Raw genomic sequence first — 26,853 nt, forward strand, 5'->3', positions numbered from 1 at the left:
AGTCCTCAGGCCCACCCTTCAGCTAAGAACACCGAGACTTGAGACTCCAGAAGAAGGAGAGATGCTTCGTGTCCCAGGGATCTGGCATCTGTGCCATGGGCTAGGAGGGTCAAGGCCACTGCTGAGCCCCTCTCTTCCTCTTCTTCTCTGCCTAGCCTGACCCTAGTGTGAGGAACAGAGCAGAAAGGCCTGACCTGACAGGCACTCACTATCGCTCTCTACCTGAACCGGGTCCTTCCCCCATCCTGGATCTCTGTAGTTCTTCATCCGTAAAATGGGGGCTTTCTGGGGTTGCAAATTCTGGTGCCATGGCAGGTAGAGCACGATTGGGTGAATGGGACCATGTATGTGGCAAGAGGAAGGGGTAGGGCCAGAACTGGAGACCCTATACCTCTTCTCAAAGCATTCAGACTCTTCTCTGCTCCCCTCCCCAGCTTCTTTTTTAATACCATCCAGGCCCAAATAAGGCAGGACAAAACAAATGTCTCCTGACTAGAATTAGCCCACAGGCAGTTTGCGACCCACTGGACCGGATCCCCAGCGGGCCCCCCCCCCAACATTCTGGTTCTTCTTTCTTATTCCCATTTTCTTCCCAAACATTTAGAACAAGGCCCTTCCACTCCACTGAGCACATCTTGGGAAAGTGCCCACAGCCCCGGGGCCACTTGTTAGTTCCTGATCTCAGTCTTATTAACTCCTTGCTTCCTATCATTTTCTCCTGTTCTCATCACCTTGCTCTTCTCCTGTTTCTCCTTTGCCTGTTTCCTCCTCCTCCCTAACCCTCACCTGTGACTGAACAGACTGGAATCTTAACTGGGCTTGTGAGCAGGAGCTGGGTAAGGAAGGAGGAGAATGTTCCAGGAGAAACATGATGCCAACCTGAAGGGAGTAAGACACGTAGTTCGAAAGAGACAAAGAAAAAATAAAATAAAATACAATATATAGATAATCAATACTTTCTGGAAAAGAAAAAAAAATGATGTCATGTGACTCTCTCACCAGAGAGATTACAAAGGGAAGAAAACAGATCATTTTGAGGACTGGGTGGATGTTTCATGGCAAGGGGGAGGAGCAAACCCTTGGACCCTGAGTAGAGCACACACAGAACCCTTCTGAGGCCTTTCCCTGTGCACCCTGTGCCAGAGCTGTTATGTAAAACCCTTGAGAGAATGAATTAAATTACGTTTGTAGGGTTCTTACTATTTACATGCAGAAGTCACATTAAATCATTCTGGAGGGCAGGATTCGTAGTTCTCTTTCCTAAGTAACCTTCGATGCTGTCCAATAACCTCTCCCTGTGGTTTCTGTTCTCTCGTAGAATGAGCCCTTCCTGAGAACGCCCCGGAACAGTAACTATACTCCCCCCACCAGGCCAGCCATTGAGGTAACTCCTGACACGCACGTCTGCCTCTCTCAGTGACAAAGCATTTCTACCTGCCGGTGACTCAGGGTGTGGCACGGGTTTCAGAGTGTGAGCTGAAGCAGAAGCATACCTTTCTTACATACTAGAAATTGGAATGTTTAAAAAAAAAAAAAAAAGTTCCTGAACCATGAAATTTCAGGATTGTCCTAACATGTTCTCAAGTGCTGACTAATATCAGCAACCAGCTAGAGGAAGTGCCCATGGAGGGGTTTTCTTCAGCCTTTGCACAGACCTCGTTCCTGATTAGGCAGCTCAGTTTTTCAAGACGGGGGTTGAGGGGAGGCCATGGGTAGTATGTGCTATAGACTTCCAGTGAGGTGGAAGCTGGTGGAAGAACCCTTCATTCCAGGCGCTGGACCCAACCAGAAGCTGACACATACCCAGGTGGGCCCCCAGAACAGGAGCCCCACCCCCAGTTTCAGCCAAGCACCTCTGGTATTTGCAGTCTTGTGGAAGGTCCGGGCGGAATTCAGTCCTGTCCTTGGGGAGTTAGAGGTCATTCCACACTGAGCATCTACTATGTGCCTGGCGGTATCTGAAGGAGATAGAGGAGGAGACCAGACAAATGGGTCCTACCTCTCAAGGAGCCTAGAGTCTATTGGAAGAGGCATCCAGTAAATAGGTCAACAGGATCCTGTCAGCTGTGGCTACAGCTCTGAGGAAGGTGATGTGAGGAAGCGTGATGGGCCGAGGAAGGGATGGCAAATTCCCACGAGCTACACAGGCCAATCCTCTCTGAGGAGATGAGCCGAGAGCTGGGACTTGCACAATGAGAAGACTCTGGCCATCTGGGGAGCCAGAGCTGGAGTCCCTGGCAGGACCATGAGTGCAAAGGCTTGGAAGTGGGGCTGAGTTCAGATATCGGGGAAGAGAAAGGTCAGAGTGACTGGTGGGCATGGGAATAAAGTGGAGTGAGGGGTGATGAGATCAGAAGGGTTGTCAGGACCCAGGTCCCACGGAATCCAAATCTCTGAGGAAGAAGGCAGGGCTTTAGGTGGAGAGACATGGAAAGCCATCGGAGGTTCTGGGAGAGGGATATACAATCCGCTTCACCGGGTTAAGAGATCTCCCTGACCTGAGTGGCAGATGGATTGAGAGCAGCAGGAACAATTGAGGAAAGACCTTTTAAAAGCCGGTCGAAGTACTGAGACTAACTTATATGAAATTATTGAAGGACTGTTAGATGCGGAGCTCTGGGGGATGCGCCATGACATCTCCACGGCTGGGTAATACCACTGTCCGGCTTCTCTGGATTCTCTCAATCTCAAATTAGCCCCATGGAGACTTGTCCCAGACAAACCATGGGCCAAAATCTACTATGACAGAGATGTCAGCTGCGTCTTGTCAATCGGGCCTTTCTTTCTTTACCACTTCCTTATTTTTCGGGTTCCCAAGTGGAGCGGGCCCCGTGCTGAGTGCTCAGTATCCGAGGTGAGCGAAGTGGGTCTCTGCCTACCCTCTTAGATCTTATAGTCTCATGGACCTTTACTTCTGCTTCCCACCCCAACCTTCCCTCCAGCACCTGGAAAACGTGCGCCGTGTTCCAGAGACAAGGGAATTTGACTCCAGGCCCCCAGGTTACAGAGGCATTAATTTATACACACACACACAAGGAAGTGGTTGGCTATGACGTTACATATGCAAAAGCAGAGAGGCACGTCCAGGAAAGATCTGCAGAAACCAGGAATTTTACAATTGTAAACATTTCATGGTATTTTCCTAAAAACATCCTTGTTCTTGCTGCAAGCCCATTATTATAGTCAGTGTCCATTAGCTTAATGGTAAACAGTCACAGCAAAACCCGCGTGTGGTCTCTTATGAGACCTGCAAATCTACGTGCCTTTGGGAGATCACTGTTCTCTCCCCGCTTTGCTGTGACTGCCGGCTCCCTGGGAAAGTGCGGGTAAACTGAGATGGAAAAAAGCTGTCTGTGTAAGTATATGGGTGCCCACGCATTCTGTGTTTTGTGGATGGTGGGGGGAGCCCCGTTTCTCCCCTCTCACTTCCCTCTTGGACTGTCTACAACGAGCCGTTCCTACCCACCCATGATCCCCTACAGGGGCATAGTTCTAGCCTCCACCAAACATTCCTCCGCTGCTTCTTGTTGGACTAAAGCTCACCTTCCTGCACAATGAGAGCCAGGCATTGTCTCTCTCCTCCTGTTGATTTAGAACTGGGGCAGCGACTTCCTGTGCACAGAGTGGAATCCTTCCAACAGTGTCCCCACGTCAGGTGAGTGCAAACATCCTCATCACCCCCTTCTGTTAAGGAATTGGCTAAGTTTCCAGTTGGTGGGACACCCCACAAGCACACACCGTGGAGCCCTGAGCAGACCTTGCCAGCTCCCGTGTAATGCAGTCTAGGTGGTGGGCAGCCCACGAGAGGCCAGCCCATGACCACCAGCCTCTCTGCAGCTCGTACTTCTCATCTCCGGTTAGTCCCAGTGGCAACCCCTCAGGCCTCCCGGCCCTGCGGGGAAGGTACAGTCAGGGATAGGGCTGTCTCTGCTGTTGCTCGTGACTCCCACAGCCAGCACTTTCCCGGACTACCCCAGCATGAATGTGGCTCCTCTCAGGATGGATAAAAGCCATCAAGCCCATTATCAACGGGGCCTTGGTTGTTCCAAATGGACAGAAGAGGCAAATTTGCTAAATGTTAGGTTGGAAATAAGTGTACCGGGGGCCTGTGGGACTGGAGCAGAAACTGACTCCTAGTCAAGCTTATACTTTAAAAGGAAGACTCCCCCTGACCATCTGTCTTTTTGCCTATCTCTCCTAGTCCATGAGCTCCAGCCAGGAGACATCAAAGTCATGGCCGCCATGGGTGACTCGCTGACCGTGAGTACTGAGCTGGGACATGCCTGGGCACCCCAGAAGCCAGGCCCCGTGCCGAATGCACCCTTCCTCCACATTGGCTCTGGGTTCAGCCTTTAGCTGACAAGACTGAGAACCTACCTGTGGCAGGCACCGAAACACAGCCAGGCAGCCACGAGACCTCACTGGGCAATCTAGAACACTCTGCCCCCTGCCCTTCAACAGTCCTGCTCAAACACCACCTCTTCCACGAGGCTGCCCCTCCATTCCCCCTTCCCCACTGTTCCAAACATTTGATCTGCATGTGGTGGCAGATTTATCCGAGTCTGCCTGTCTTCATCGGGGAACTCATCTCCAGCTACCCAGACTCAAAGAGTGGGGTGTGCGGGGTTACCCACACACTGCCCAGCACCCCTCACCCCATTTCAAGAGGAGTTCTTTAGGGCAAAGGGAGCCCAATTCCTACGTTTAGTGTAGTTTCTCTACATGAATCGTGTTAGCCAACCATGTAGCTATCGCTCTACACAAGACAGACTTCTAACAATTCTGAGGTGTAATCATAACCCTTAAGAAACTTGTCAAGCTGGGAAAATAAGCAACTTACAGAGAAGGAGGTACATGATCATGGAGGCGATACAAATCAGGTACTTGTTTCTGGGAAAAGCAACTTCCCCATATGTGTGTGAATGTGGTTGATTTTGATATTAACATGGAGAAAGTTCTGAAAGGAAACGCCCCAGGTATATTAGTTACACATATATCTTAGTTCTGGTGACGTGTCTATGTGGGTAAGGGGCAAGGAAGGGATGTAGAACCTGTGGCAGGAGGCACGATTAATAAGGTGGGGGGAAATTATCAATTTTTAAAAGAATCTTTGTATCATTTCACTAGTTATGGTGACTATGTATTACTTTTGTAAGTTTCAAAGAGGACTTTCTCCTTTTATTTTTTTTTTTTTTAAAGATAAGGCATTTAGAGAAAGCTACATATAGGAGATAGAAACTGAGAAGGGGCTTAGACAAAGAATTAGAGATGTAAGGTTTGGAACAGAGAGAGTTCACATTCCCAGAAGGGATGGAACTGGGCAGGTTGGTCCAAGGTCTTCATGCTTCAGATCGATCTGCTTACACATAAGGGTTTGTGTGGACCAGAAAGCAGGGGGTGAACAAGGGAAGGGAAGTGGAAACCAGACTGTGGTGACCTCAGAATGTTGGGGGCCCTTCCCAGCACCGTCAGCCTGCACCCGGGCCCAGCAAGGTTCTGGAGACTTCTCTTTGCCTTTCACAGACAGCACTGGGAGCCCGACCAAGCAACTCCAGTGACCTGCCCATGTCCTGGCGGGGGCTCTCTTGGAGGTGAGAGTGTTCTCCACTCATTTTCTGCTGATGCTGCTCCCCTGTCACCTCTCCAGAGATAAGCCCTTGTTCCCAGCCTCTGGCCCTTAGATCTAAGGAGGCTCCCCGATGCTCATGTCAGTCCCGAGGGTGGTAGGAATCATGTGCCAGGGGGAGACGCTCTGGTTCTGACTCCCGAAACATGATGACTGGTGGAGTGGCAGGCCAGGGTGATCGTAACAAGTGTGCTTTCTCTTCCCTAGCATTGGAGGGGATGGCATCTTGGACATGCACACCACACTGCCCAGTAAGTAGCAGCGCAAAGAAGCACCATCACTACAGCCCTAACGACCCCTGGCTGAGGCCAGGGCCTCTCCCAGAGCAAGGGCAGAGAAGGTTATCTGCAAGGAGGGAAGTCAGCCAGCCCTGAAAAGACCCAGCATCGTCCTGCCCCACACCTGGGCCCCAAGGACGGACCCCCATCCCCTCTCACCTGTGCTGTCTGCTTCGCCCTCTTAAAAGACATTCTGAAGAAGTTCAACCCTCACATCATCGGGTTCTCCACCGGTGCCCTGGAGGAGACAGCAGGGCTGAACGTAGCCACGGAGGGAGCCAGAGCGAGGTGAGTAGCGGTGGGTCCGGGAGGGAGCGGAGGGCAAGGCTGAGAGATCAGGGTGGGGAATGGGAGGAGGAGAGAAGGGTGGTGTCTAGGAGCCTGGCCCCAGATGGGCGATGAAAGCCACTGAGCCCTTCTGCATGCCTGACCCCCCATGTGGATCCCTTCCCATAACCCTCATACCCTTCGAAAGGGGTATCAGCATGAGGACATGGAGATTTAGAAAGCTTCCTGAATAGCCCAAGGTTGTCAGAGGAGCTGGAGTCCAGCCAGGCCCGCTGGGCTGTCACCACCTCTCAGGGCAGCTAGAGCCCTTGAGGGTGGCCCAGCCCCGTCCTGCTGGCTCCAGCCAACCTCCCTTCCTTGGGGTGGCCTGGAGCAAACATGCGGAGTGCCAAGAACTCCCTGCATGGCCCCACAAGCGCGGCCCCCCCACCTCCACCCTCACCTCGAAACCTGGAGTCCTTGACTCCGAGAAAGCAGTCTTTTGCCACTAGGGATTTAGAGGTGAAGGTCCCCAAAACAGCATGGCCGCTGTTTGTTTTTGCTCCGAACTCTGCTGCTGACAACAACCCCGATAATTAAAGCTGGAATGCCTGACAAAGCTCATTGATTTTCTGCACGGAGTGTGCTGGGTATTTGCTTTGTAGAAAGATTGCTGCGCTCGGATCACCAGGGAAACGACTCTGGCTTGACTCATTCTGTTTACACGGAGCGTTCCTTTCCGACATGTTAAGGAGGGCCCCACGCTCCGTTTGAGTCTGAGCCACAGGAAGCCGTGGCAGTTCCTCAACGTCACAAGCAGGAAGCACTTATTTTTCTGCAAAAGAGCTCGGATTCATGGGGCTGTAAAATCAACATCTCATCGAGGCTGTTGCTGTCATTGTCGCCACCATCAGCATCATTTTCCTATTATTTACCCCGCCCAGGCTGCATCCACCAGCAGCTGGTCCCTCAGTCTGCTGACATTCAAGCCCCTTCTCTTATTTCTCTTACTCCTCTTACCGCCTTCTCCTCTGACTGCTGCTGGGTGCCTGCCCCGGGAGTTGGCGGCAAGGGAAATAGCCCAGACGTGCAGCTCCTCGTTAGCATTTCTGATGTCCCCTGATAAGGGAAAGGAGAGTAAGCCATTGACTTAAGTAAGCAAGCTTGGAAAGTTGCTCTGTGACTCTCCTTTATCTGCAGAGTCATTTAGTACCGTGTGGGATAAGGAGGAGCGCACCCCAAGAGAAAGATACCACAGCAGGGCAACTAGGCTAATGAGACCTGAGGTCAGACCGCCCGTGTCCAGATCCATCTCCCAGACTTGCTAGCCATGTGACCTTGGGCAAGTCACTCACCATCTCAGTCTTAGTTTCTTCATCTATAAATTGGGATAATAATGGTACCACCGTCTGGGTGTTGGCATAAGAATGAAATGAGAGTAACAAACCATGGAGAACACCGAGTATAGAATATAATACATATGCCGCCCCCAAAAAAGTTTACCATTATTAGGATAATTAGTTTCAAAGTATTATTCAACCTCTAAATTGTCCTTGCATCTATCAATAAGCAAGAAGTCAAGGGAAGCCTGCAAAGACTGAGCCCCAAGGTAGTTACTAAAAGATTCAAAACAATCAAAAGGTGAATTCCTTGCCTATTCAATGAGCTTGCTGTCTGGTTTAAGGATGCTAAACAAACAGGAAATAACTTTTAGGAAAAAAAAAAGTGTCGCATATGGCAACATTGCAGACTGCAATGACTTTGTACTTTGGAGATGTACGAAAGAGAACAGCGTGACATGGGAGCTGGGGCAGCCCACATACAGGTGAAGACCCAGAGCAGGGGACCCCAGGACTCATCTCGTCCGACCTCCTCTTTTAAAAGATGAAGAAATTCGACCCTAGCAGGGTTCAGTAACTTGGGCGAGCTCACACAGCAAGTTAATCACAGAGCTGGAGGAGAACCCAGGACCCCTAACTCCCAGAGCAGGGCTCTTCACGCCAGGACTAGAAAAGGAAGCAGAAGGTGTGTGGATAAAGGTGCTCCGAGAGAAGGCTCACAGGGTGGGTGGTGGGACTTGCTCTGAGCCTGAGGGGTGTGAAGAACGTGGCTGGGAAGAGGGGAGGAAGTGAGCGCTCCTAACTTCCCCTCACGCTCATGAGGGCTTATCACCCATGATTTCCCCTGCTCATGTGTTGAGCCTACTGGAAGGTTGTAGACACTTCTGGGGTCCCCTTTACCCACGACAGGCTTGCTTTCTAGCTTTCCGATGTATTGTCTCAATAGCAATAATGTTTGGGCCGTGATCCCAGACGTATAAATGAGACTCGTCCACGTGCCCAGCTCATCACAGACAGGCAAAGATTTCCAACACCCTTCCTGTACCAGTTACTGCTTTTATGACTTATTCCCTGGAATCCTCCATTGGCTGTGTCCCTTTGCCCACACAGCTTTTCATATACTTCTCTGTTTTTAAAAAGCAGCTTTATTGAAGTGTAATTGCCATGCGGTTCACTGCACATATCTCAAGAATACAATTTGATAAGCTTTGCGTGTGTTCCTAGCTGTTAAATGTCACTGGAATCCAGATGACACCCATCACACCTTTGGGTGTCCCTGTGCCTTTTGTAACCCCTCCCTCTCCCTCTGGCTCCTCCCATCTCTACCCCACCCCTGGGGCCCCAGGTAGCCTCTGACCTGCTTTCTATCTCTAGAGATCAGTTTTCCTTTTCTGGAATGTTATGTGGAATCCTACACTGGCTGCTCTTGTCTAATGTCTGTCACCCAGCAGGTCGTTTTGAGACGCACCCATGTCGTACAGATGGACAGTTTGCTCGTCCTCGCTGCTGGGCACCATTCCCTCCACCTGTTTCACTCTTACCCACAGCATTCATTTTCCTTATTCGTGGCCGACATCTGGAAGATGCAGGGAAAAGTAATCCCACTCGTCTCTCCCCCCGCCCCCCACCGCCGTCCTCCTGTGCCAGCAGGGGAAAAAGCGAGGAGATGGGGAACGCTGTAGAAGCCCAGAGTAACTACAGAGAAGAAAAAAGGATTAAAGGAACTGAGAGTGGGATTTAGAAGTGAAGGTTAAGGAGTCGTGACGCCTGGAAAGAAGGCAGAAGGATAATTTAAGGCTGTGACTTTTTTCAAATATACAAAAGGTTATTTTTAAAACAGGCACCAGACCAAGATCTGAACAGGCAGGTCTTGCTGTGAAAGGGCTGAAGGGAATGTCAGGGACCATCTCTGGGGAAAGCTGATTGGATCCCCAGCACCTACCCCCCCATCCCCCACCCCTGCTGGCCACGGAGGACCCACCCGTGAAGAAGGAGGGGGCTGGAGGCAGGCTAGCCCCTGGTGGGGTCTGCATCCATGTGGCTTCGAGGTCTGTGGCAGATCTTTGATTTTTCCTGGGTTGAGATTTCTTGAGATTGAAAAAGCCTTTGGATACATTCTGAAAGGAAAAACTTTATATACATTTCTCTTCTCGAGGCCCCTGTGTCTCCAGGCCCAAATCCCTCGGCGTGTGCCCTGGCTGGTCAGCCACCGCTCAGGTTCTTTTCTCTTCCCCGTCTAGGGACATGCCAACCCAGGCCCGGGCCCTGTTGGAGCAGATGAAAAACCACCCTGTGAGTACAGGCCCCGGGGCCACCCTGAAAGGCAAGGCGGGGCGGCCTCCAGCTGTCTGGAGCGGGCAGGAAGCTCCCCACTGTTTCAGTCCCTGCTTATCTTTAAAGAGGGGCCAAACTAGCCCTAAGAAGCAGGCCTTACTACCACCGAGCACCCTCTCTGCTGCCCGTTCCTGATCTGGGCTCTGGCACCCCCCATCCCCAGGACCCACCACAGGAGGGAGCAGAGCTGGCCTTGGCCTCTGGCATTTTCCCACCTTACCCAAGAGCTGGCTTCGCAGAGCCCTATTATGTAAACCCTGGGTTCTAAAAATAGGCTTCTCATTCCAATCCCTCCTCCTTCCCGCTCACCCGGCCCCTCTCAAACTTCTCACTGGCACTTTCTGAAATTCTCTGTGTCTTGGAATTGGAATTCAGAATCCAGCACCGGGCAGGACTCCTGTTATGGTGGTGGCTGGGCCAAGGCAGGCTCCTCGAGGGCCTCCCTAGCCCCCACCTCCCCTCTCCTCCAGGCCGGGCTCTTCCTCCAGTCCCCACCAGTCCCTTCTCCCTGGACCCAGACCGGCAGAGCTCTCCCAAGAGGCAGCTCTGGGTTTCTGCTTCTATTTGCATCTTTTGCCCTCCACTCCTTTGAAGGCCTTTAGGTCACATTTCACGGGTGTGTTAATACACTCTGCGATGCCCTGCAGCTTTCTTAGGATTTATTAGGATGATCAGGAAAAACAATCCTCCTCCCCTGTGTGAGCAGAGCCACACACACGTGCTCACACACAGTCCACTCTCTGGGGCTCCTTGCCAGGCACCAAGGTGAAGGTCAGGGAGGCTCCCCTTGGCGTCTTCTCTCCATCAGGGTACAGAGAGGGTGAAAGGTAGTGGTGGGGGGTAGGGGGGCTGCCGTCGGGCCTGGTGAGCATCCCCTGCATGTGCTCCCCCCTTTACGTCCCCCACCAAAGTTTAGACTCAGCGCCTTCTGTCCCTTCAGGAAATTGACCTTGAGAGTGACTGGAAGCTGATCACGCTCTTCATTGGGAGCAACGACGTATGTCATTACTGCGAGAGTCCGGTAAGCCCCTGCCCAACCGCATGGGAGTCACACTGGCCTGCTCTTCCAGACACCCCAGCCTGCCCGGGCAGACCCGGGCCTTTCCCACTGCTGAGTGGCCCCTGGGACAGCAGCTGCATTGATTCCCCGATTTCAGAAGGATCTAGATGCGCCCACTTTTCAGGCCCTGCTCTCATGCCTACAAATCCTGTTCTTTGGTATCGAAGGAGTAACCAGCAAGCCTCACCCTACCTGTGCTTGGAATCCCTACCCATTTGTTTATGGAGGTTCTTGGGGGGGGGGGGGGCGTGCACATGTGTGCGGGGGGAGGGGTGTTGAAACAATGTCATCAACAAAGTTCGATAAAATTAAACCAGTCCCAATAGGACAGCTTGCTGTCCCAATGACTTTGTGAGTGAACCAACCTCTCTGCCTGCCGCCCTGGGAGCCCAACCTGTTCCTGATGTTTCTATGGGGAAATAGGTCCAGATGTCAAGTCTTTGGGGAGCTGTCACTTTAGGAATATGTCTTGTTCTATGTTGGGGAGGTCCCGGATTTTGGCCAGAAAAGAACAGCTGCCGTAACGCAGATATCACAGTAGAATGTTTGAAGTCACAGGCGGGGGGGAAGAAGCTCGTATCATTCCTCACAGTTCAGACCGTCTACCCAATGCTAGACGGGAATTACCCTCCCACACAGAGGGGTCGGGTCTTCGGAGCCTCCTCCCTTCCATCCTCCCCTTTGCCGCCCACCTCCTGAGGCAGAAGTGACCCAACCCCAGGGGCTTCAATGCCACTGTGTCCTAGACTCAACAGGGTCCAGGAGGCCAGAAGAGACCCCCCTCAAAGATGCCTGTGGACCCTTGGTCCAGGAAAATGCCTCTCCTATCCCCAGAGGACCTGCCCTCTTACAAAGTCAGATTTATACCCCTGAAAGCCTCTTTTTGTGGAAGAGACCTGGAGGCCCCCACCAGTGTGAACTCAGGCCACGTGTGAGGAAGGGGCTAAATCCACTTCCCGGTGAGAAATGGGTCAGAGGAGGAGACTCTTAAACCAAGTCAAAAAGATAGAAGTTAGGGGGAGGCAATGGGGCCAGCATGGGCCACGGCCCAAAGCAAAGAGTGTGTGGTCATCAGGGCACAGACATGGTTCAGAAGCCTGAGGCTGGTGACAGATGGGATGAATGAAGGGGCAGGGACCAACTCGGTCACAGTCTGCCCTTGCATTTAAGATACTGTGGATTGAGGTGGGGATTGTTCCTGCTGTCTAGTAGGGGTCAAAGGAAGACTTGTGTCTCCCAGCAACATGGGCTGGGCTCCTCAGCCTGTCCCGTACCATTCTAGCTCCTCTTACTACCAACCCCAGGCCCTCCGGTGCTGGGCACCAGACCACTGCCCTCCTCTCAGAGTAGAACCCAGGAGCTGATAAGAGCCCCCTTCTCTCTCCACAGGAGGCCCACTCAGCTGGGGAGTACATTCAGCATATCCAACAGGCCCTGGACATCTTCTATGAGGAGGTGGGGTAGAACAGCACCAGGTTTCTGGGCTCCATTCCCTGCCCGCAACCTCTCTCCTCCCGCCCTGGGTGCATCTAGGCAAGCGGTGTTCAGTGAAATGCATGCTGGACAGAGTCCCAAGGGTGGGGGGGAACACCTGCAGGGGAGGCCAAGGTGGGGGTGGGCTTCAGAATTTCCTCTGCAAGGGAAATGCTAACTGGAGCAGACTGTATTGTCTGGTGGCCAAGGGTTGGCCTCTGGAGCCAAATTGCCTAGTCGGGAGCCAGGCAGGGTGGCTTACTAGCAAAGCGACTATGGACAAGTGACTTCTGTCTCCGCTTCCCAAGCTATAAAGGGGGCTATTAAAGAAGATCAAGAGAATACAAGCCACATCCTCCTCTTTGTGCCATAGTTTATTAGCAAAACAGGGGAGGAGGAAGTTAGATTGTAGATGAACCCCTAGGTTCTTCTAGAAGTAACCAGCATCCCCCCAACACCAGGCTGGGAATTAACACAGCCCATCCCTCTAACCCCCCACAGCTTCCAAGGGCTTTCATCAACATGGTGGAGGTCATGGACTTGGCTGGCCTACATCAGGGCCAAGGTGGGAAATGTGACCCACCCCTGACTGCTCAGTAAGTACACAGCCCAGGGCAAGGGCCCGTGGGGAGGACAGGACTCATAGACACTCTCCGAGGAGACTAGTGCAGGCTAAGCCAGACGATCCTGTCTCAAGGACAGACATCAGCAATCAGCCCGGGGCTTGAAAAATCGTTTGGAAACACCGCTAAGGTATTGAATGCCTATTGTAGGCGAGTCACTTTATTTCTCTGGACCCCAGTTTGCTCGGCTGTAAAGCAAGAAACACAGACCAAGAATCCTTAAGATGCCCAGCATGGTCTGTGATTCTAAACTCATTACCGCTCAGTCTGAGAGGCAGCCCCAGGCAAGGAGCTTCCACGACAGCAGCCCATCTGTATCTGGCTCTGCCCTTTAGGAGCTGTGGGACCGTGCACAAACGACATACCCTCTCTGGGCCTCGTAGGTCTCATCTGTAAAATCTTGCAAAGTAGTAAGATCTAGAAGAAATAAATGCATGTAATGTTCTTGGGCCCGGTGGGGCAGGCTCTCAGTAAAGAGTAGCTCTTACAACATCTTGAAAGCCAGGCTTAGAGCTAAGGTCTGTTGAACAAGAGCCCAGTTTCTGTTGGAGGCTGGAACTTATTAAAGCTCAGCCGTGACCCTGGCAGGAAGCTGCCATCCTCTGCGGCCAGAGGGTCACCCAGACTTCCTGTGACCATCGCTCTGCAAGAAGAGATTCCACAGGGGGCCTTGGAGTCCTAGCTGGGGTCACGTGGGTTTGCTGGTGGGGTGACAGCTGCTTCCCATTCTTGTTGGGCTCTGGGTGGAAGAGCTGGGACCCATGAAGGGCTCCTCCAGAATCTTCAGGCCTCCCATTCTCCCCTGTCCGTGTGTCTCGAACGGGTCGAGCCTCTTCAGCTTCCCAAGAGACTCCCCACTCTGGAGTCCTGGCAGCAAGTCCTAAGCCACCGGAGGTGGCGCTGGGAGGTCTCGGGAACGGGAAGACGAAAGACAAGGTCGCCACAGCGGTCTTTCCGAAACTCCAGCCCTTTCCTGGGAGAAGCCCGGGCTGGGGCCTGAGCAGCCACAGGGGACAAGGGGACCCAGATGTCAGGGGCCAACTCTGCCACCTTCTCTTTAAACGAGCGCCTGCTAGACCGTAATTCAGGGGCACAAGGGCTGTGACCTGGGCCCGGGAGTCACCCAGACTGTGATGGGGGGTACCTGGGTGTGTTGTGGGGCAGCAGTCAGCCACCCGGGCGCCTCTCCACAGGAGCAACTGTACCTGCCTCAGGCGCTCCCGGGACAGTTCGCTGGAGCTGCAAGAGCTAAAGCAAGTGAACTGGAACTTCCAGGTGAAGCCGCGCCCGCGCCCCGCCCAGCCGGGACCCCTCCTCTTCCGGAGAGCAGGGGCTTGCCCAGAGCAAGGCTGCTCCCTGAAGGCAGATCGCAGCCCCTGAAACGTTTCTCCAGGGGGAAAGGACACCACGCTGGGGAGCGAGGAAGCCCTGCCTCCCAGCCCCGGGGACTGGAGTAGATCCCCTGTGCCGGGCGCCATCCCTCCCCCAGAGGAGGGAGGGGAAGTGTTTACGGCCCTGCTGGGCTCTGCCCCCCCCACGCCCCCACTGGCCTCAGAACAGAAGGCTTAGCCCAGCTAAGCAGACAACTCAGTGTCTGCCTCTGCTCACGCTGTCCCCTCTTGACGTGCCCTCCTCAGCCCGTCTGCAACTGCTCCCCCTCACACATGGGGCAGCATTCTCGCCTCTTCTGAGAAGCCTCCCCTGACGAAACTTGACCCTCAGGTATCTCCCCGTATCGGCTTCCATCTACCTTCATGAACCCTGAAAGCTCTAGAAGGTTCTTGTGGTTTTTCTACATCCAGTCTCATGTTTCAAGATGGATTGTTAGTTCCTTGAGGAGAAGTACATCTAACCCTTGGACATGGACCTTTATCTCCCAAGTGCACAGGGGTTTTGGGGAGCTGGTGTTGAGAACCCCAGGTTCTCATTCAGTCTTTATGCCATGAGGCGAGAGGAGGCCCTTTGGCCCTCGTAGCCTGTTCAGAAGGCCCCAATCCCGCCTCCCAGAGACTTCAGGCCATGGTGTGCTCATGTCTGGGTGCAGGCGATGTGGGAGGAGGCATGAGCACTGGAGAATCCCCTGAAGTCACCTCTCGCTGGGGAGGGGCTCCCATCACGGCCAACCTGAGGCGGCAGGACGAGAGCTCCTCTGGCCAGCCCTGCCAGGAGGGTTGAGGAAGCTCTCTCCCCTCCACAGAGCGGCATCTCCAGGTTGTCTTACGGGTCCCGGTACCTGCAGCGGGAAGACTTCGCCGTGGTCGTGCAGCCTTTCTTCCGAAACACTCTCATCCCCCTCAACAGCGTAAGCAGCGGGCACTTCTGGGAGGCGCGTGTAGAGGGGCCCTTCTTCGGTGATGTACTTCCTTCTACGCCTGAGCTTTTTCTGGCCAGATGCCTCCAAGAGGGCTCCTAAGATTTTGCTTTTTCTGTTTTTCCTTTTTTCTTTTTTTAAGTATGATTGGAACTTAGATATACTTGGAAAGAAAAGGAGAAAATTATCAGTGACCCCAGACCTGGCCCTGCTATTTTCTAGTTTGGAGTAGAATGGAAAGCTTCCTAATTTTTTTTTTTTTTTCATCTATTAGGGCAAGGATGTGGAAGGAAAAGGGATGGATAGTGGGAGGCTATAATTCAGCTTTTTTTTTTTTTAAGATTTTATTTATTCATTTGAGAGAGAGACAGAGCACAAGCATGGGGAGCAGGAGGCAGAGGGAGAGGGAGAAGCAGGCTCCCAGCTCAGTAGGAGCTCAGTCCCAGGACCTGGAGATCATGACCTGAGCCGAAGGCAGACACTTAACCATCTGAGCCACCCAGGCACCCCAATTCAGCTCTTTTTAAAAGTTCCAAAACTGGGGAGTTTCTCCATCAGTCTCTGAGCTAGGTAGCAGCAGAATTGAAAGGAATGATGCCCAGGACACCTGCAGGGGTGGGAGGCGGTACCTTACTCCCCAGGAATGTAAGCCCTTTGCCTTTGGTCCCAGAGAGGGGGCACTGACCTCACCTTCTTCTCCGAGGACTGTTTCCACTTCTCAGAACGTGGTCACGCTGAGATGGCCATCGCACTCTGGAACAACATGGTGAGTGCCGGACCACCCCATGGGCTGTGCCAAAGGTGGCCCGCAAGGGGCTTTGACCAGTGCCCAAAATAAAAAACCTACTAGCGGACAAATCTCCTTTCTCCCCAAAGCTCAAAATGGTGGCACAACTTCTTCGTCCTGACAGTTTCGATTATTGGAGAAATTTCCCAGTACTGGGGGGCAGGGTGGGGGGGGGGGGAGAAACATAATTTTTAATCAGATAAACAGGATGAAATCAGCTTCAACCCCTTACTCTGCGACCCTGGGCAAGTGTTCTCTCTTTGGTCCTCTGTATCAATATCCATAAAAAACAATGACAATGACACAGATCTCAGAAAATTAAGGTACCATATGCTCAGCACCCAACACAATCATTAGCATGCAGAGAATGCCAGCCCCCATTACCCTAGTCTCAACACATTTCCCGATGATTATTTCAGCATCAAAAAGAAAAGAGCTACCCGCGTATATCCCCAGGCTGTCCCCTATCCCAGTCCTTTCTGAGGGGACGATGGGGACCTCAGGAAATGCGCATATGGCTGAGGGGCCCCAGGGCCACCTGGCCTTGTGCCTTGGCTCTCAGGGCCGGCCACTCCTCTGCAGCCTGGTCTGCTGGCACAGAGCTTGACCAGTAACCCCAGTGGCCGTATCCCGTTGCACAGAGCAAAATGAAATGCCTTTCCAATTCAGTGGCTTCTTTTGATCTTGGCTCAGTGGGTAACTCAATCCCAACCCCAACCTGCATTCCCCCATTTCTCCCCTGGTGACTAAACAAATCCACACTCTTGCTTTTACCGCAGTTTTGGGCAGGCTGCCTCTCTGCCCGGATTCCCCTGTGCGAAGATTCCCACCCCTGCCGCCTCACCCAGCGTGCCCAGCACCACCTTCCCCTTAGCCACACCCCCCCCCCCCAGCAGCATGCTGGAAGGTTCCATCCTTGGCCCTGTTAATCACGGACTCAGCCTTCCTTCTTCCTTTGTTTCCCTGCTGTTGACACCACACTCTGCCCACTCCTAAAGGTTTTGTCGCACTCTGTCAGCCCAGGACTCGGAACCACAGTCAAAACACCACTGAGTTCCCTCCCACCCAATCTCCATGGGAATCTTGTTCAAAGTATGCACAACGTAATTCCTGAGAGCAATTTCGAAGTCCAGTTTTCCTTTACAGTAGGAGTCCCATAACTTCATTCCTTTTAAACGCCCTCCCCCCCCCACAAAAGAGTAGGTATCTGTGCACAGTCCCATTTGTCCCCCTGAGATCTCAGGGGAATCCACAGATTCTGAGAAGAGCCACAAACGCCACTCCGCCTTTCCTTCCCTGAGATCTTCCTACTGCCAGCCTGCATAATGCCCAGGTGCTCTGGGAGCTCTCTGGGGCACAATGGCCAGATCTAGGACCTGAACACGATCAGGCCTGTTGGTCTCTTTCTGCAGGGATTACCACCACAGTTCTGGTCTCCTCTTCCAAAGCAGCTCAGTGGTTCTCCCCACTGGCCCAGGCGAGAGGCTTGTTATCATAAAGGCAAGTGGGAGGGGATTAGGTAGGAAAGCAAAAGGTGAGTGCTGCCATGGAGCCATCCTGGTGACAGCATGGGTCTGTCCAGGGCTCCCAGCCACTGCTGTCCTAGCCATGCCCCTAAGTTTCAAAAACAAAGCAAAACTACACTGAAATCATCTAAGAGTGTCTTGTCCTGTGCTGTATAATTTGGGGAACTAATTATATAGTGCTGTGTTTTCATCCAAAACCATCTCAGATACAAACCCATTACATCATGCCATCTTCTCAGATCACCTCCTTCTGGTGACCCCTAGGGCGACATATATAATAGGCCTCTAGAACTGGAGAAGACCTGGCAGGTCATCTGGCCAGAAGGCTCTGTAACTAACTTCACCCGGGAGCACACGACCAGTTCACAGCCAAGCAGGGACCAGAACCCATGTCAAATCCTTCCTAGTGTCCTGGCCACGGCACCAGCCGGCCTCCCTGCCCCCAACCGGGTCAGCACATATGTAGCCAGTGAATTCACGTCTCACTCTGCGAGTCTGATGACATAGTGTCTGCAGCCTTTGGCCGACGCTCACAGGCTACCCCACTGCGGCAACAGACACGCTTTCAGCCCATTCCACGTCCTGTCCCTCCACTGAACAGATCGTGCCTCCTCTGGAGGAGACCTTGGCAAAGCTAAAGCCAGGAACACCAGTAGCACGAGGGAGCATTTTCCTCTTCCTTTTTCCTTCTTTCATCTTCTTGCAGTTTTTCCTTTTTTTTTTTTTTCTGACACTATTCCCCCACGGCCACCTGCTCCCCCTTCCCTAGACATCTTGCTGTCCTCCAACGTTTGCATCTCCCCGGGTGCTGGGTGACCACATGAGCCTCCCACCTGGTATCCCTGGCGCTGGGCTGACCACTACCGGTAGAACAGCATTGCTCAGCTCTGGCCAGAGGTTAGAATAACCTGGGGATGAGGAATACTGGCAGCCCGTTTGGCCTACCCACAGAGGTTCCCTGTGACCCAGCGATCCCGTCCCTATGTGTATCCCCAACAGAAACATACTGTGGGCTCACCAAAACATGCACGCGAGCATTTTCCCAGCAACACCATATTCCCCAGGCAGGAAGCTCCCCAGATGTGCACCAATAGAATGGATGATTAAAATGTAGCACGTTCATACCACGGATGCCTCGCAGCACGAAGACACAAACGTCAGCCGCAGGCAGCCATGTCTGTGAATTTCAAAACCAAGCAAATTAATACAGAGTCTTTGGGTGGGGGTAGAAGGGGAGGTAAGTATAGTCCTGGAAGAGAGTGGGGGGGAAGCTCCTGAGTGCTGGTCATGTTCTATACCTCAATCTGCATGCCGGTTATAGGGGTTCATTCATTTATACCATTTATCAGCTGTTCACCTGTGATTTTTACTTGTTTCTATACATATACTTGAAAACAATAACTCGAACAAAACACCAGTGCCTGGACCTCATCCCCAGACATTCTGGATTAGTCTGGGCTGACACCTGGGGTCAGCAGTTTTCAGAGGCTCCCGGGTGATATTTTCCAGGGCTCGCAAACCATGGACTTATAACTCTGCCACAGGGCAGCCACAGGAATCTGTGTAAATGAAAATCTGACCCAGCTTCCAAGGCCTGCCCCTCCCTGAAGGGAAAAGCCTGGCCCTTTAGCACAGCACACGAGGCCTTTGGACGCTTGGCCCCACTTAACCTCTGCAGCAGTCACTCCTGATCCCCGCTGGTGGGCAGTTGGGCAGTCGGTAAGGACTGCAGTTTCCTGCACCACCCATGGTATCTCACGTCTCTGTGTGTCGGCTCTTGCTCATCCCCTTATTGGGGACTGCCCTTCCAGCCTTCTTCTCCTGAGTAACTCGTGACCGCCACAACACTAAACTCAGGGGCCACCTCCTACAGGAAGCCTTCCCTGAATCCCCAGAACAGATTAGAGGCTGCCCCAGCCCTGTTATTCACCACATCATTGATATCTGCGGGATCTGGCTTAGGAGAGGGGGTTCTGAGGAAAACAACTTCATTTTCTGTGACCAGCCCTAGGCCTTCTTGCCTGTGCTGCTCCGCTCAGGATTCTGGGATCTGGTTCATCTACGCATTCCCTCAACAACTATTTATTGACCATCACTCCGCCATGGGGACTGCCCCAGGCACTGGGGAAAAGGACATCCTTGCACTCATGGGGAAAGGACGGACAAAACCCAACAAATCACTAAGACTTTCTGACCATAGTCAGGGCTTGAAAGAAAGAAAGAGAAGGAAAAGCCAGGTAATGTGACAGAGCAATGGCGGGGGAGAGGGAGGTGTCTCTGATGAGTGACCTGTGAGCAGAGACCTGAATGTCAAGAGCCTGCCAGGCAAGCCGAGGTCTAGGGCCAGGGTGTTCCAGGCAGAGGAAATAGGACCTGTGTGGGCCCGGAGTCAGGAATGAGTGTGAAGTGTCTGAGTGGCAGAAGGGCCAGTGTTTTAACCTGAGGGAGGTGAACAAGGTCAGAGAGGTGAGTGAGAGCAGGGCCAGCTCCTTGGATGGCTTCCAACAGGGGAGCCAGAGGATCTGGTTTGCCCTCCGGCTGCAGGATAGCCCTGTCCTAGAGGGAAGGAAGAGGGGAATTAGACCCAGAGCCCAGGTGAGAAATGGAGGTGGATGGGCCCAGGGTGATGACAGTGGAGAAGGAGAGAAGGGGTCAGATTTGAGATCTGTTTTGGACTAGCAGGTGGAGGAGGTTAGAAAAGAAACAAAGACCAGAGGGAGGTGAGTGGGGGTGGGGCGCTGGGTGAAACAGGTGATGGGATTAAAGAACACATGTTGCGACGAGCTCCTGGTGCTGTATGGAAGTGTCAAATCACTATATTGTACACCTGAAACCAACATTCCATTGTATATTAACTAGAACTTAAATTCAGACAAAAGGAACAAAAGAAGACTCTTCCATTTGGGGTCAAGGAAATTGGGTAGATGGTTGAGGTGTTGGAGAGAAATAAGCTTGAGGAGAAAAAAAATCAAAAGTTCTCTTCTGGCCATGGTTAAGTGTGAAGCACCTTCTGGAAATCCACCTGGAGGCATCAAAAGTAAAGCAGTTGAATCTAGGAATCTGGAGCTCAGGGACAGGGTCAGGAATGGAGATTCAGGAAAAAATGTGGAGGTCATTCATGGGAGGCATATTCGAGGCCATGGGGTTGATTAGGTGTTCCTAGAGAAGAGTAGGTGGGAAACAGCAGGGACAAACCACCAAGCCCCAGGGCCTTCATTCCAACTTCTGACCCCAGTGACAGATGAGCATGGGGGAGTGGGAGAGACGAGTGCCCTGTTCCAGGAGTCCAGACGGACAAGTGTTTTAAGAGGGAGGCATCAACTCTGACAAATGTTGATGAAAAGTTCAGCAAGATGAAGATGACAAAGTGAGCATTGGGTCTGGTGAGATGGAGGTCATGGTGACCTTGACCAGAACATCAGTTTAGTGGTGGAGACTGAAGTCTTGACGGGAGTGGGCCTTGGAACAGGAGGTCAGGAAGTATAGCCAATGCCCACAAATGAGTCTTCCTAGAGGCACAGGGAGGGGTGGTAAAGGTAGCTGGAGGGGGAGCCAAGAGTAAGGGAGAGATTGATGCTGTCCTCAAACCCACAGGATCCTTACCTTCCTCTGTGCCAGTTAGTTTCCGGGTTGCTGGGATGTCAGGGAATCAGCCAACCTGATCTTGAGCATCTATACGGTCGCTTGATGGTCATTCCATTCCAAGAAGCTTGTGCTTCCTCAGCTCTAAGTACATAGAAATGACACATAAGTAAACAACCTCCTGCTTGTCATCATTTCATCTTCTCATCTGATCCTCACAACAGCCAAATATGGGTGGTCTGGGCAGCTCAGGAGCCTGCCTCACACCACACAGCTCTCAGCAGCAACAGAGCAAGGACCCCAGGGGCTGTGTCCGAGGTGCTCAGACACCGTGGGGGTCTCTCTTGGAACAGAGCAGCTGTAGGACAACAGAAAGCAAGATCAGGGGCACCTGGGTGGCTCAGTGGGTTAAGCTGCTGCCTTCGGCTCAGGTCATGATCCCAGGTCCTGGGTTCGAGCCCCACATCGGGCTTTCTGCTCAGCAGGGAGCCTGCTTCCTCCTCTCTCTCTGCCTGCCTCTCTGCCTACTTGTGATTTCTCTCTGTCAAATAAATAAATAAAATCTTTAAAAAAAAAAAAAAAGCAAGATCACAGGCAAGGTAGGGTCATTAGCAGACATAGCATCCTTTCACCTCCCTCATAGGCAGTAGCTGGAGGTCAGGAGTGGAGGGTCTCAGGACCGGGCAGGGAAGCCGACACTAAGGGCAGAAACTACACAGTCAGGATCTACAAATAGGCGAGAGCGCCAGGGGCCCACCCTTCTCCGTGCTGGCGGCATGACAGGGAGCAGGCTGTTGGCTAAAGATGGTGGGAAAGCGGGTACACCAGCTTCTAGCTCATTCTCAGAGGGTCTCAGGACTAAAACAATTAAGCAGAACCTCTCTGAACAACACTTGGTGGGACGTTCCAAGTAAATCTCTACATCTGTGTGAAAAACATACAAAGTAGCTCAAGTGAGAAACTTTAATTTCTTGAGGTTAACAAATCAATGACAATAACCTAGATGTTTTTAAAATTTCTCTGAAACCGACCAGCCCCATACACTTGAAGTTGGTAAATAGAATTATCACCATTTTATAAAATTGTAAATGCGGGGTGTGTGTGATCCCAGCCATCAGAAGGGAAGCAGGAAGTGGAGGTTCTGGGCCAGGCCCTCGTGCACACTCCCCGTGCTGGGACCCATCAGTCCTCTTTGGTCAAGCCTGGGGACAGATGCAGGGTCCTGCCCTGCATGATGGACTCTGACCTGCGCCTCCTGAGGCATAAGTCGGGTCCAGCTCTGGCCCAGGGCAGCGGGGGTCTGCCGAGGATGTTGAATTTATTGCTGGTGTTAACCCACGCTGGCAGAGGGAGGGAGTCTGTTGGAGATCCTCCTCCCACCGGGAGGTCTCAGCCCCCCGTGGAGGAAATCACGGTTTCCTTTCTCTCTTCAGCTGGAGCCAGTGGGCCAGAAGACAACCTCCAACAACTTCACCCACAGCCGAACCAAACTCAAGTGCCCCTCTCCTGTGAGTCAATGTCCTAACACCCTGCCTGTCCTCTCCGGTGTGAAACAGATGCTTGGGGGGCTGCGGTGGTCCCTCAAACCAGGAGGAACCAAGGAGGTCCCTGGGAGCTGTATTGTCACTCACCTTCATTCCCTGCCACCATTCTCCAATCTCATCACTCCTCCTGGTCCCTGATACTTGGCAGCTCCCCAGGGCATGGGAGGGAGGAAGCATCAGTTCCCATGCAGGGATGCTCAGGGGAGGTGAATGCGGGGGCAGTGGTCAGGTTGAGCTGTACAGGGAGAAATTAGACTCCAGGCCTGTTCTGGGGACCTGTGTGTCTCTTCCTCCCTTCCTGCACATTCTCTCTTCCCCGACTGCCCTCACCTGGACAGCTGACCATGCTGCTAACACGCCCCCCAGCTCTTCCCTCCCTTCCCTGTCCAGCCTGTCCCTGCTGCCAGGCACCATGCAGCTTACACGGAAAGTCACTCTAGGCCACTGGAAACCGTTCCCTGGTCCCAGCTGCATCCTGGAGTGTCCAGAAGGGAGGCCCAGCTTCCTCTAGGGCCTTAGACATGCTATGCTCCTGGAGACAGGGTCGGCTCCCCAGACACGGCCTGCTGTTGCCAGGTCTCTACCTTCTGGAGGGTCATCCCCATCTCTGCCTACCAGAGATCACCACATCCTTCAAGGCTCAGGGGCACCCCTCTACCCCGGGGCTACTGTTGCTTTCCCTCACCCTACTGCTGCCACCTCCGAACACACCTGTGTTGGTCTCTTTTCTGTTTGCACCTCTCAGAAGACACGACCCAGGATCCTTTGTGATGCGATTGTTTCTGAACATGGCCTATCGGGGCAACAGTGAGAGCAATCACATCTTAGTTCTTCGGCACATCTCTCAGCTCCCACATAGGGCTCCACGCTTGTGTTCACAGAGGAAGGAGAATCCAGGGAGGCAGGCCCAAACGTGTGCTCTCCGGGCCCTCCTCATGCTCGGTTCTCTAACCCACCCCAGGACCAGCTGTCCTTCCACACCCACTGTCGTCCCTGCTCCTGGGCACTCCTGAGGTTGGGGGATGGGGACAGCTGTCCAGTGGTGGCCTAGAGAAGACAGAGGCAGGGGCTCTACAGCCCGGAGGTCTCTCTTCCTTTGGTTGCCTGTCCATTCCCAATCTTTCAAAATCAGGTTGACAGGAGAGGGGATGCTGGTGAGAAACTGAAAGGAGGTGATAGCGGGCTATTGGCCACTTTGGAGACCCATCCTTGTTCAGAAGGTTTGGGCACAGTGTAGAGGAAGAAGCCTGACAAACAGGGACGGACTGTGAAAACGTGCAGTGTTAGGGCACCACCGCCGGGATAGGGACCACACAAGCCTAAGGTGAGCCAATGGATGGTTTTGTGAGGCCCTTAACCCCTGACCCTCTCCTCCTCCTCCTCCTCCACAGGAGAGCCCTTACCTCCACACCCTGAGGAACAGTCAGCTCCTCCAAGACCGGTCTGAAGCAGGCCCCAACGCACTGTCCTGGGCCGTGCCCGTGGCGGCAGGAGGCGGCCTCGTCCTTGGGGTTGGCACCATGATGGTCTGGAGAGCCGTAAGAGGTCGTCAGCAGGAAAATCCTCCAATAAGTATGAACACGATGAGCTTCTAGGCCTCCCGCCACGTGGAGGTGCTCATCTTAAATTCCCAGCCACACTCCTCACCAGCTGTCTACCTCAGCCACCTTGGCCACCACAGAGAGCATTTGCTCCAACATCCGGTGACACTGGAAGCCAAAGGGACAGTCACAACTCCTTGGGGCCTGGGGCCTATGCTCCCAAAATTGCCAAATTTAAATAAAAGCCAAAGCTGTTCTATTCTTGGGTTAGCCTGCTTGAAGCGCTCGATTTTCACTGGTGGTGCGACACAGGTGTGGGAGCTGGAGGCTTTTGTGTAGTCTTAGCCAGAGCTGCCCGAGTGATGGCCAACAAGAGCACAGAGCGGCCTCAGTCAGGCTCTAGCCCAGCACCTGAGGAGGTGATCCTCAGTCACCGAACCCACTATTTAAGAGTTCGGGAAAATGGTGGCCACAAGGTGGTGGCTGGAATATGGGAGCTGGCTGACCACCATGCAGGCTCTATCCAGCACCTAGTTTTCCTGCAGCTATTTTATACCCAGGACAATGTGGAGGTTCGTGGGAACTCCCAAGGCTGTGCGTGTCACAGCCTGGCTGAGAAGACAGATTTCTCCAAAGAAACAAGAAACTCTATGACATGGAGTAATTCTGTTCCAGTGCATTGATAGGTAAATGTGTCCGATCACTCTGAGAATAGGACGAGTTCCTTGAGCAAAGTTAGCTGGAAGAGAGAAATTTTGAAATGTCTAGAAAAAAAAGATAATACTTCATTTATCCACAACCTGATTTTCTCAAAGAGCTAACTTCAGGAAAGAAGTCCTCTTTCTACACCACCAGAATCTGGAACGCTCTAGGGAGAGTACAGGAATACAGGCTACATTCACTGAACAAGGGCACAAGGCCCAGACCTGGATGTCATACGTAGATTCTCTCTCATTTTGTGCAAAATCCCAGGAAAGGAGTGAGGAACAACAGACGCCTTGGTTGTGCAACATTGTGAATGCACTAAATGCCACCAAATTGTTCCCTCTAAACTGACGAATTGTAGGTCCTATAAATTTTGCCTCAACAAAAAACAAAAGAGAATCCCCATTATCATCAGCATTCAAATTACCTCTCTGATCCCAAAGCTTGGGATGACAAAGAAGGGGAGTTAGAAAACCCAGACATACCCCTTGAATGTGTGGCCTTCAGAGCAAACCCCATGAGCAGCGGGAGCCCCAGTTTCTCAGATATCTCATCTATAAAACTAGAATCACAGTACTCATTTTGCATGCCTCACAGCACTGCTGGAAAACAAACATCTACAAAAATGCTCAGCAACTCTAAAATACTGTACACATAAAAGGGGACTGGTTTCTCCTCCGTGAAGAGTGGAGATAGGATCTAGGTTGTCAGGGAAGTGCAAAGGTCCGGATATGGGTTTGGGAATTGGGCAGGATTGTACCAATGAAGATTGCCTGCCTGCCTTCCATCATCTTATCTCTTTGGCAATCAGAATGGGAGTCCCCAAAGAACCCGATCCAGATCCAGTGTTCCTTTGGGCTTCAAGTTCTGTTTCTGTACTCCAGGAACAGCATACCTGCCCCCCATTTCTTCCCATGTATCAAAATACATAGTGACTGAATCACACATGTCCTAAAGACCCACTGTATCCCACCTTGGGCTCCTGGTAAGCCACAGTTAACAACGAAGATAACCCACTAATTCCAAGAGTCTAGTGCCTTTTTCTTATTCCTCAAGTTTTCATTTCTCCAATAGTTCCCACCTCAAAGAATCCTGGAGTTCATCCTCACTTGGGTTGGAATTTTTGTATGCTTCCTGAGTAATCCAGGAGCCCCCAGTCTGAAAAATTAAGGAAAAAAAGCGGGAGGGTCCCAGCCTGGTGACCAAGGAAACCCTTGGCAGAAACCAAGAGACACAAGCATAAGCCAGGCCCTGAATTCCCCCTAATACATACTAAAAAGCCAACATTTTTTAAATATATGAGAGTCATTACTTGTAGCCAGTGGTAATATATCTACATTGGATCTGTGCCATGTTCTTCCCCATGGGAAAATGGTCAGTCTAATTAGGGGGACACCCAGAGCCACGCCATGAATGAAACCACCAAATCCTGAGAACGCTATGCTCCATGGTGATCTCCACAGAGGTTCTGAATTCAAAAGAGATCAGTGTGGATTAAACTTGGTCAAAAGCCTTCTTCATAAAGGACATGGAAGCTTGAGCTCTGAAGGATGGCAAGAGGACTTGGTCAGAGGCCACCAAGAATGGGTTTGTAGAGACTAGGGAAACTCCACCTACAGGGAGAGGCAAATGAGCATGGTGGGCACAGGGGACAATGAGCAGCTGGAAAAACAAGATGGCGGAGCCAGACACAGCTGAATTAGGGAACCCCATGGAGAGGGCAAGGAGTTCATAGTGACCTGATGGTTGCAATGGTTGCACTATCAGGCTGCATTTGGATTTGTACGAAAGAGTAATACAAAGAAAAGTAATACCAATAAAAGCCGACAGGGTTTTACTAAGGGTTTTACTTTTAC

At 52.2% G+C, this 26,853-nt stretch overlaps 1 protein-coding gene and 1 long non-coding RNA gene across 2 annotated transcripts in view; one reads left to right on the top strand and one right to left on the bottom strand.

Moving 5' to 3' along the window:
• PLB1 (phospholipase B1) overlaps nt 1–25,057 on the top strand; it is a 145,238-nt gene extending 120,181 nt beyond the window's left edge. Inside the window, exons 45-59 of the mRNA XM_047745744.1 lie at nt 1,319–1,384; nt 3,595–3,655; nt 4,202–4,260; nt 5,524–5,591; nt 5,834–5,877; nt 6,093–6,192; nt 9,752–9,803; nt 10,786–10,866; nt 12,295–12,360; nt 12,880–12,974; nt 14,195–14,276; nt 15,199–15,303; nt 15,983–16,078; nt 22,641–22,715; nt 24,143–25,057. Of these exons, the coding sequence (XP_047601700.1) occupies nt 1,319–1,384; nt 3,595–3,655; nt 4,202–4,260; nt 5,524–5,591; nt 5,834–5,877; nt 6,093–6,192; nt 9,752–9,803; nt 10,786–10,866; nt 12,295–12,360; nt 12,880–12,974; nt 14,195–14,276; nt 15,199–15,303; nt 15,983–16,078; nt 22,641–22,715; nt 24,143–24,346 (1,254 nt within the window). The 3' untranslated portion in view covers nt 24,347–25,057. The remainder of the gene's footprint in view (nt 1–1,318; nt 1,385–3,594; nt 3,656–4,201; nt 4,261–5,523; nt 5,592–5,833; nt 5,878–6,092; nt 6,193–9,751; nt 9,804–10,785; nt 10,867–12,294; nt 12,361–12,879; nt 12,975–14,194; nt 14,277–15,198; nt 15,304–15,982; nt 16,079–22,640; nt 22,716–24,142) is intronic.
• On the bottom strand, nt 17,434–23,455 carry LOC125109095 (uncharacterized). Its single transcript, XR_007130109.1, has 3 exons — nt 23,367–23,455; nt 21,229–21,351; nt 17,434–18,802 (listed from the first exon to the last, which is right to left on the bottom strand). It is a non-coding gene; the product is annotated as an uncharacterized LOC125109095 (long non-coding RNA).
• Nucleotides 25,058–26,853: the final 1,796 nt, after the last annotated feature.

Source organism: Lutra lutra, chromosome 9 (assembly GCF_902655055.1).
Source record: "Lutra lutra chromosome 9, mLutLut1.2, whole genome shotgun sequence".
In the NCBI taxonomy this organism is placed as follows: Eukaryota; Metazoa; Chordata; class Mammalia; order Carnivora; family Mustelidae; genus Lutra; species Lutra lutra.